Source organism: Furipterus horrens, unplaced genomic scaffold (assembly GCF_987537825.1).
Source record: "Furipterus horrens unplaced genomic scaffold, mFurHor1.1.pri manual_scaffold_2, whole genome shotgun sequence".
NCBI lineage: Eukaryota > Metazoa > Chordata > Mammalia > Chiroptera > Furipteridae > Furipterus > Furipterus horrens.
Window position 1 is genome coordinate 88919494 of NW_028327172.1, and position 10431 is coordinate 88929924.

Consider the following 10431-nt stretch of genomic DNA (forward strand, 5'->3'; position numbering starts at 1 on the left):
CTGAGAACCGGGCCCACACCGTGGAGGTGCAAGGTCCCAGCAGCTAAACTGCATGTATTTTTTGCCACACCTTCAGGCTCTACCAGTCAACACAAGTGGCTTCCTCTGTCTCAAACGTTTTCAAGTGACGTTGAACCCTGCAGGCCCACAGGGCCCTCCACACTTCCTGTGTGGGGTTCAGAAATCTGTCTCCCCTCCCAGTCCTAGGTGCCTGCTTCAGAAAATGGTGAGTGTCTCTCTTACAAAGCCCTCTTTTTCATCCAAGTGTTGGATACAGTGGCCACAGGGTCCTCATCTTCAGCAGGGGTTTTGAAAAAGTCCTTTGGTTTCTTTTTCAGAAGTAATAAGCCAACTGGCCTCCGCCATCTTAGGTAAAGTTAGTGTCCAGTGAGAGAAAGATGCAGTTGAGGAATCTCTGGAGAGTTCTGGGACTCTGCCTCTTATCAGGTGAGTAAGATGGAATGAAAATGAGTGGTGTTCCTCCAGACCATGGCAAGGCTCACAGCCTAAGGTTGTGCTGCCCAATGGTACCAAGGGTATCATGGACTAGAAGAGTAAGGAGCTGTTTGTACAAGGCTAGCACAGTGAACTAGGGTTGAAGGCTAACAGAAAAGCATGCCCCAGAGGTCTCAGAGACCTTTCAGGGAACAGCCAAAGAAAGGCAGTTGGGATGATCATATCTACTGAAAACAAAGTGATCTCTCTGCTTTCAAGAATGAGCTCTTTCTGTCAGTGAACTATCCAGCCTTAAGAACTAATACAAAAGAGCCCTGGCCGAGTATTCAGTTGGTTGGAGCATCATCCCCTACACCAAAAGGTTGTAGGCCCAATCCCCAGTCAAGGTACATACCTAGGTTGCAGGTTTGATCCTTGATTGGAGAAGATCAATGGACATATCCTTGAGTGAGGATTTTAAAAAGGAACTAATATAAAAGAGGTTAGAAGAGCCAACCATTGCTCCTTGTTGTGAGGAGACTAGATAGTTGAAACCAAAATCTGCACAGAGTGTAGCAAGCTTTGTGTGTAGGACAATAAAACATTTCATAATTTTCTGTTCTTTTCAGTTAACCAAGGCCTTTCAATTAGTTTAGTCCTTTTTGAAGGAAGGTGGAATAATTGATAACCAAGAGCATTTCAAGTATTTCATATAAGACAAATAAAAATTTTTTAAAGGTTTCCATTTATTGAGTTCCAGATAACTATGTAAAAAATTCTTTACATGCGGTAACAAATTTAATCCTTACTTCCATCTTGGAAGATAAACATTGCCTCCCCTATTTTATGGATAAAGAAACTGATACTCAAAGATGTTAAGTAACTTGTTTAAAACCATACAGTAAGTGCTAAAGCTGACCTGGGAAATCAGGACTATGTGTCTCCAAGGCCTGTGCTCCTAATGTCTGCACTATCGGAGGTAGCCTGGCTGCAATGGTTTTATTTCAGAGCCCTAGGAGATGCTTCCCAGCTAGGGCTCCTATTAAAGCCTCAGGCATGATGTCTTCACTTCCTGCTTCACCTTTAGTTTCTCAGGCTTGTATGTACGCACAAATTACCTGGGGATCTTGTTAAACTGCAGCTTCTCTTACAGTAGATCTGAATTAGGGATTGCAATTCTGCATTTCTATAAGCTCTCAGACTTATTAGTCTTGTACTGCTCCAAAGAACGCATTTGGATTGTCAAGGGGCAGGGTGCAACTCCTGCAGGAAGCAGTCAGACATTTTCTTAGAGTGCTATAGTATCAATTATGCTCTGCAGAGAGGGCGGGGGAGAGAGAATGAATGAGTATCAAAGACCCAAGTTCTAAAGATTTGGCACCATGGTTATGACAATGTGCCCAGTCTGCTCTGGGTATTGGCAAGGGGCAGAGGGGTGCAGTCTCTCACCCAGTGTAGAGGCTATTGGTAAAAGAGAGGTCCAAGTATACAGAAAACTTTCAGGCCAATCAAGGGAAACTGGTCATTGTACTGAATTGGAGTTATTGCTGAGTGAGGGGATCTGAAAGGACCCAGTAGAAATGTGACACAGGCTGTAGCTGATGAGTAACCAGAGTTTCAGATATTTTCATCTCTGTCTTAAGTGCAAAACAAATGGAAAAACTGAAACATCGAAGAAGCAGGAACCAGAGATGCTTGTACCCAACCAAAAGCTTGTGTCTCTTCTTCCACAGAGACCAATTTTTAAAATGAAGATGTGGCTGCAAAATTTTGTTGCTATTTCTCCAGTCACCCAAAAAGCAGCCCCAGCTTTTTCTAACTTCTGTTTGTCAAATATTGTGTTTTCATGTTTAATACTAAATGCTTTCTTGCTCTGTTTCATCCCAAATTGACCAGGAATTTGGGGTACAGGAATGACTGATCCAGCAGTATTTGGGCAGGATTTGAGGTGTTCAGAAGTGGTCAGACAAGACCACAGTACTTTTTCTGCTTGGAATTTCAGGCACTCACACATTTACTAACTCTTTTTTTCTTATTATTTATTTTCTAGTTGGTGCTTGGGGGGAAGAAGGTGAGATACCTTTTCTTGTTATGAAATCAGTCCAGCATTCTTTGCACTTATGAGGGGAGCTTTCTCTAGACCTCCCTCAGAGTTTCCACAAAGTCCGATAAAAGTGGTTTCTACCATCTTCTCCTGTGCCTTTTCCTCATAAGTCTAGAGATAGTTCTGGCTATAGTCAAGAAGAGAGAAACACAGAAATCATAGGAAATAATGAGTCTTAACTATTCAAAAACAAAACAAAACTGAGACTATTAAGTCGAAAGCACCAACAGTTTTCATTTGTTTGCACTGAGAGTTTTTAGAGGGTAGGTGGATTGAATGAATGCATAGGGATGCAGCTTTTGAGTGCACATTCAGAACTCATGTCCAAATACTCTGAATGTGTGTGTATATGTGCTCATATGTGCATGTGCATATGAATGTGCCTGGCCTGGACTTATTTTCTCAATCATAGCAGTAGAGTCAAAAATTGTCCCAATATTGGAAGCCTTTCTATTTTTTTGTGTTTAAAGGCAGTTATGGTACCAATCTACATTCCAGTGCAGTTCCTAATTTATAGTGTCCTTGGAAGCCCCCCTCCCCATTTTTTTTGCCATGCAGCATATTTGAATAGCTCATTTCTTCTGCATGCTATTGCCATTTAGAGTTGTTTTTTGTTGAGCATTTAATTTATTTTCAATATACATCCGTTTTAGTGCTCACTTCGGCAGCACATATACTAGATCTGTTTTTCTCAGCTTTATTGAGATATAATTGACATAAAATATGATGTAAGTTTAGGTGTAAAATGTCATGAATTGGTGTAATATATATATTTTATATATATAATATATATATATGATTTAGAATTTATTTTTATAAATAGCCATCAGTTGTTTAATGTAGGATATAGAGCCCAGAACAGCTTTTCATGTATAGCCATGGGGAATTTGAAGAGCTACTGTTATTTAAAGGTTGAAGAAAGAGTCCTAACCCATGGGAGCAGGATCTGATCTTAGTCACTGATAGAAGTATTGCTAATGGTTTCTTATTGTTTCCTTTTCAGAGAATGAAGATACTGGTAAGAGGATTTTTGCCCTATACAACCTCTTTTCAAATGGTGGTTTTAGAGGACAATCATTGAAATAAACACTGATAACCAGAACTGTTAGAGAAAAAGTACAATTAACTTTCAATAGAATATGTATGTGGAGTATCTTTTTTGTTTGTTTGTTTGTTGCTGTCATGTTTAACCATAGCTAAGCATGGAATGTATCTCTGAGCATATTTTCTGGGAAGAATATACATGTGGGTAAGGGTTAGAGCCACCATAAGTTTTTGTGTAAATCGTGAGTTCATTTAAGGCAGAGATGGTGTCTTACTTACCTGGCCCAGTGCCTGGCACAGGACAAGTGCTCAGTGAATTTTTTTCATGAATAACTGATAAGACACATTAATAAATCAGTAATTCCCTCCCCTCAAGAAGCCAATGGTCTTGTGTGAGAGATAAATAATTGGTAGTATACTTTGCTGCATGCTATTATATGGGTAGAGACAGAGTAAAATAAAATATAAAAAGAGGATTGATTGGTCAACTCCACAGAGTAGTTGAGGAAAGCTCCCCAGAGGAGGTGATTCTTGAGCCAAGTTTTTTTAAATGAGCTTGTATGTTAGGGAAAAAGAGGAGTTAAGACTGTGTAGTATGAGGTTAAGAATCTAACTTTGCAGCTAGACTGCCATATCTGAATTCTGGCTGGATTTCTTACTTGATGAGTTCCTTTGAATAATTTATTTAACTTCTCTATTTCACAGCATCATCACAAACTACATAGCTTATAGGATTGCTATGAGGATTGAGTAATTCACTTAGAATATTATCTAACATATCAAAGGCAGTTAGTGAATTTTAGTTATTATTACATGGGAAGCATGCAGACTAGATAATAAGCATTGAAGTTTATTGAGCATGTATGTTCTAGGTATTACTATAAATATTTTACCTGAATGTCCCCATCTAACATCCTTATTCTACAAATAGGAAAATCAAGTTTAGAAAATAAAAATAGTCCAATCGCAGAGATAAATTTAAATGTAAGTTTAGCTGATACTGAAGCTCACATTCTCAAACATTATGAAACACTATCTCTGGATGTGTGTAAAATCTTTGTGAGCCTATGTTCTATTTCTAAGCATAAACTTACAGGCCCTTGTATGAGCGTGTATAAGTCTCAGCTCTGCTACTAAATTTGTACCAATGGGAGTTGTGAACAGTTTTCTTTACATTTCCTTTTCCATCAAACACACCAGGTGGAGCGAAATGCCTATTAGCTTTTTAAATTCTTTTATTTATGGTTTCTAGTTTATTAGCCTTTCTAAAAAATATCATCACTGAAAAACTATTTCTAAGTAAAAATAGTATCAACTCTCTATTGTCATTATACTGAACTCCCAATTATTAACAGGTGGATAAACCCGGAGAATGACTTTTTTACATCCCATATGATCTCAGCCAAAGAGTTGCCTAAGCGACTGGGTCAGAACTCAGTTCTATTCTACAATGTAACAGAACCTTATGAAGGAAAGAAAGGAAATAGCTAATTTTTTTTTTTAGCATCTGCTATGCTCCATTTATTTTTGTCTCCATAATTCATTTAATTCCCACAAGTACTTTGTGAGGCAGATATTTTATCTCCATTTTCCAGATAAGAAATGGAGGCTTAAAGAAGTTAAATGACTTGCCCTTGGTCACACAGTCTAAGGCAGAGCTGGAATTCAAACACAGGACTTCTGGCTCAGTCCAGTGTTCTGTCCCCAATAGCACACTGTAGCAAAACACCCCCAAAAGAGAGAAGACTGTCTCTGAGCACCACCACCTCTCCTCTTTTCCAGCTGTCATATCCAGGCTGAAATAGCCTGATTCTGCTCAGCGTTTCAACTACAAGTCTTCCAGAAAATGAGGTGCACCCCAGCCCCACATCCCTGGGGTAAAATTGCCTGCTGTGGGGAATGTGACTGGATCCCAAAGTTCAATAATGGATTTCAGTTGTCCACACCAACAGTTCCTCTCTCTAGCAAAAATAATTGAGAGTTGATTATGCTCAGCAATATTTAAAATAAAGCCACTTTTTGTTGGGAGAACCATTCCCTTAAAGTGTTTATATTGCTTCACATAATTTAAGGGCTATAACATAAATGTGGTGTAGAATAAGAAAAAAACATTTTTGGTCTCTACTATGAGGGATTCTGTTAGTTATAAAAAGAACGTCTGAATAATGAAAAAGAGGTAAGCCCAAGAATCAATGATTCAAAAATGTGAAATCCTCTGTATCTGAGAAGACACTTCCATGTCTATCTGAAATATGGTTCTTGCTAATGCAAGAGGATAGTAAGCTTGAAGACTTCTAGAACTTTTCAGCTTTAGAATTTGAAGACTTTCTGAGCTTTAGTGGATCTAGAGCATAAAGCACATGCTGGTATATTCTCAATTTGATGTATCTGAGTTATTATCTACAAGCTCACCTCTTCAGGAATCCTTGGGGATAATGTTCAGTCCTACTTGAAAAGTTTATCTACAATTTAAATTTAAACCAAGGTTATTTTCTTATGTTCTTTTCTTTTTTCATTTTCAGGTGTATCTCAACAGATGCGTAAGTTTATCATTGTTTTAGGTATTCCCTATCTGTGGATAGAAGAGAAGGAATTAATTGATTGAGAGAAATAATCTCAAGAACTGAGGACCTCCCAACATTATATTTTAGAAACACTGCAAATAGGGACTTTAATAGGTCTTTCTTTACTTCCATTCTCCCCTTTTCCAGTCCCCTTTCCATGCTTACACTCTAAAGTCACTCTCAAAATGTTCTCTAGTCCCTCTCTGTGTAACATCTTTCCTACATTTTAGCCAGCACAGTTCCCTTTGACAAGAAAATCTAAGACCTGAATGACAGGTGACTTTCTGCATTTGGCTGGTTATTTTGTTACTAATTTTCTTTTCCTGAAATCTTAGTGGCTTCTTCTTCAGATTTCCCTTTTCTTCTCTCCCATTCCCCAGCATATAAAGTCTCCATCTCTGGAACCAAGGTAGAGCTGACATGCCCTGAGGCTGCTGGACTTAAAACAACTTGGGAAAAGAATGGTGTAAAACAAGATGATGATAAGGATCACCTAATAGTAAAGAATTTTTCAGAAATGGAAGACAGTGGTTATTATTCCTGCTACACAGATGAGTCGAAAAACAATCGCAAATATCTCTACCTAAAAGCAAGAGGTAATATAGGTCTCCAGTGCAAGCACTACAAGACTATTTAGGAAGGACTATTTCAAAATGGTTTCTCTGTTATTTCACCTAACCCAACTCACAGTCCCCTGGCATCTTTATGCCTCTCCTGCACTCAATACTGGGACTCTCTGGGGCCATGTAGCATCAGCGTGTTCTGAAATATTGACTAAACAGCAATATGGGACTGGCTAGGTAAGCTCAGTCAGCACTTCATCTAAAACAACAACTTCCCAAGAGACATGACTGGGTCATTTGCATTACAGCACTCCAGAATTATGGCACATTGATAAGAGTTAGTCAGAAGTTTTATCCAGAAATAAATTCTTCAGAATGGTTTGCAAAGGAGACTCAAATCTACTATAATAAAATGTCATAAGCTAAGGCATAATAATAAATCCTAATGATAGCTAACATTTATTGAGTGCTTATTAAGTTTCAAGCACTATACCAAAGACTTTCCAGGGATTTTTCTTTCATGTAATACTCTCAACAACCATATGAGTTAAGTACTATTTTATTCCCATTTTATAGATGAGTGAATAAAGTCTTTGGGAGCTAAAAACACATTTCATAATTCTCATAGCTAGTGATTAATGGAGCTGGGACTTAAACCCAGACTGTCTCCAGAGCTTCTACCCATAACAGCCAGACTTTGCTTGTTGTTATAAACATATTGAAAGGGAAGGTTCTACTTGCTATGGCCAGCATGTGAGTATTAAAAGGAGAATCACCTTCATTTATTCCTTTATCATTTCCAATGTCCTTGTGTCTCTCTTTCTTGGTGATTTTTCCTCTTCTTCCACTCCCCTGTTCCCCTCGACACCTGCTCCCCAGTGTGTGAGAACTGTATGGAGGTGGATCTGGCAGCAGTGACTGCAATCATCATAGTTGACATCTGCATCACCCTGGGCTTGCTACTGCTGGTGTATTACTGGAGCAAGAATAGAAAGACCAAGGCCAAGCCTGTGACCAGAGGAATAGGTGCTGGTGGCAGGCCCAGTGGTAAGAAACATGGAATTGAATGGGAGGGGATTCCCAGCTGGGGCAGGATGGGCAGCAAGTCCATCACTGGGTCAAGACAGCTTCTATAGACTATTCACTATGTTGCCAAGATCTCAACAGAGGGTTTCATATTTCAGATTACTCTTCTTCCCACCTTAGAAAAGTACAAAACAGTTCAGTAACAGGATGGGCTTCCTCAAATGTCTGTCAGTGTTTTGAAGTAATCAGATTCTACCTCCAGTCTATGGGGAGAGAGACTCTGGGACATTAATTTCTGCCTTTTCCTTTCCCTTCCTCCATGAGAAAGGAAAGAGTGAAAGGACTTTGAGCTGAGAAAAGCCACAAAATGTTAAGAAAAGCGGTGGTGGGGGCATTAGTGATGGGATGAAAGAAAGAAGAGAAAAGGTGGCTGAAATGGAAAAGGGAGAAGTAGAAGAGAGGAAGTATATGTTTGCCATCCTTGATCTGGGTCTCATTGCCACAAGACTGGTGTTCCTGAATGGAAACAACAAATCTCCCCCCACCACTTTCCTCTGCAGGACAAAACAAGGAGAGGCCACCACCTGTTCCCAATCCAGACTATGAGGTAACAAGAGATAAAGTGGGGAGATAAGGTCTTTCTATGGGAGAAGAGGACAGGTGCAACTGCTAATCTGGCCTGCCCTCCTCTCAGGGCTCCAGAACAGTTTACGATATGCCCACCTCTGCCTCCATCTCAAGGCTGCATGGCCTCCACCACTGAGCAGCTGGGGGGTGGGGCAGGGATGACACTCCTCTTTCTCTGGCTTACTTATTCATTAGCTGGGATACAGCCATGGGGAATAACACTTATGTAAATTCTAACATAAACTCAGGGTTGATGTACCACCAGCATGCACAAATACAGTTGTACCAGTTATTGAATTATTAAAATACTTCACTGATAAATAGCCTCAAGCTTCCCTATCCCCTTCACATAATGCCAGATATCATAGCTGCTCCCCACTGAATTGCCTCTTGATTTGACAACTAAAGAGTTAAGGTCTGGCATAGCAGAAAACCATCAGCATTCTTCTGATTAGTTGCTGTGTGTACACTACAATTATTAAATTTTGAATATCATACTTGAACAAACTCAACAAATATTCATTGTGTACCAGCCAAGTATACAGTATTCACTTTCCCATGAATGACTTTATTTAATTCTGATGAAAACCCTGATAAATGGGTCTTTAGATTCCCATTCTTAATATAAGAAAGCTGAGACTCACAGAAGGAGGTGACCAGATCAAGGCTATTACCAGTTATTGCCAACTTAGAGTTTCAGCCTGCCTCCTGACTCCTAGCACAAGGTTCTTTCCACTGCACTAAAGCTATATTGTTGGAGTCCCATCTTTCTTAGGAACTACTTCCTCCCATCCTGCTGACCACTGCCTCTATTTACTCCTAGCCCATTCGTAAAGGTCAGCGGGACCTGTACTCTGGACTGAATCAGAGATGCACCTGACAGCTCCTGAGAACACTGCCTCTCCCATTGGCCCAGGCTTGGCTTCTTCTTCTCCAGGCATCCTGCTACTCCATTTCCTGGGCAAGTCATGGACTCCACAGGAAAACAGTACCTCTGCCTAGTGTAGAACTCACTGACACCTACCGCCTTGTCCCCTGCCTCTTTCCAGTCTTCTCTGCTGGAGCCTAGTCCTAGGACATTGTTGCTTCATTGTTCTTTGAAATATCATTGTTACTCACCCCCTCACCATGGCCTGCAATCTTGTTAGGATATTTATTTCTGCTATTCACGACCACTCCCAATTCCTTTCTTCCCTGGTGGATGTTACTTCTCCCTTCAGTGCCCTTCTTTTCCTGCTTATCAATTGCCCCCAACCCTAACTGTTCTGTCTACTTTTCTATTTTTCCAACTCTTCTTGTAAACCCTTTGTGGGAAGGCTCTGGGTAAATGTTGGCAGAGGTCTTGGCCCAGTCACAGACACTGGCCCAGAGCCAGCCCTTTGTTTCCTCTCCCCTGTCTCCACTGTAGGCCCCTGGATGGTCATTGCCATCTCCATGAATGTGCTAGGTTTCTTGTCAGCTGGGAGAGAAAAGAAATAAAGTGTATTTGGCTAAACGAATTACTGTCTCTCTTTTATTGGAGGCCCTCAGAGGCTACCTTGTTTCCTGAAACAACTCAGAACCTCTGTACCTTTGACTAAATTCCCAGCTTTGACCCCAAAGGCAACTACTACCTGTTTTCATGGCAGCTCTCTTTGGAGAGGAGGGTATTAGGGAATAATTGAAAGAGAGAGAGAACAATTAGTCACTTGACTAACATCTCTTGAAGAAAAACATCAAGGGTGGCAGAGACTGATGTCTCCTTGACAAAGTGGTCAGTTCAGAAAATGGCTGAGACAGAAACAGGCCTTAAAAGACAGATGAAGGCAGCAGCTGAGACAAGTGTGGGTGCAAGGGGACTGGGTGCCAGGACATAGAGTTCCACAAGCTGCACCACCAACTAAGTGACCTTGGGCACATCACTTAAACTCCTAGTGCCTCTCTTTCCTCATCTGAAAATCAGATATGCTGAAAAGATTAAATCAATTAATCTAGGCAAAGTGGTTACCAGGGCCTGGTGCCTAGTAAGCTTAAAAATAAAAATAAAAAATCTGAGGTCAGATTGTGTCTGCCTTATTTTCATGACTGC

At 40.3% G+C, this 10431-nt stretch overlaps 1 protein-coding gene across 3 annotated transcripts; it reads left to right on the plus strand.

The window, feature by feature from the left end:
• The first annotated feature begins 318 nt into the window (after window positions 1–318).
• On the plus strand, window positions 319–9862 carry CD3E (CD3 epsilon subunit of T-cell receptor complex). Of its 3 annotated transcripts, XM_090266025.1 has the most exons (8): window positions 319–447; window positions 2486–2506; window positions 3543–3557; window positions 6106–6123; window positions 6528–6743; window positions 7590–7757; window positions 8297–8343; window positions 9187–9862. In XM_090266025.1, the coding sequence occupies exons 1-8, from the start codon at window positions 399–401 to the stop codon at window positions 9241–9243; spliced, it is 591 nt and encodes a 196-aa protein (XP_090122151.1). In that variant the 5' UTR covers window positions 319–398; the 3' UTR covers window positions 9244–9862. The 3 variants fall into 3 exon arrangements, with proteins under 3 accessions (XP_090122151.1, XP_090122152.1, XP_090122153.1); XM_090266026.1 differs by lacking the exon at window positions 6106–6123; XM_090266027.1 differs by lacking the exons at window positions 319–447; window positions 2486–2506; window positions 3543–3557; window positions 6106–6123 and adding an exon at window positions 6168–6423 and having other exon boundaries at window positions 6498–6743.
• Window positions 9863–10431: the final 569 nt, after the last annotated feature.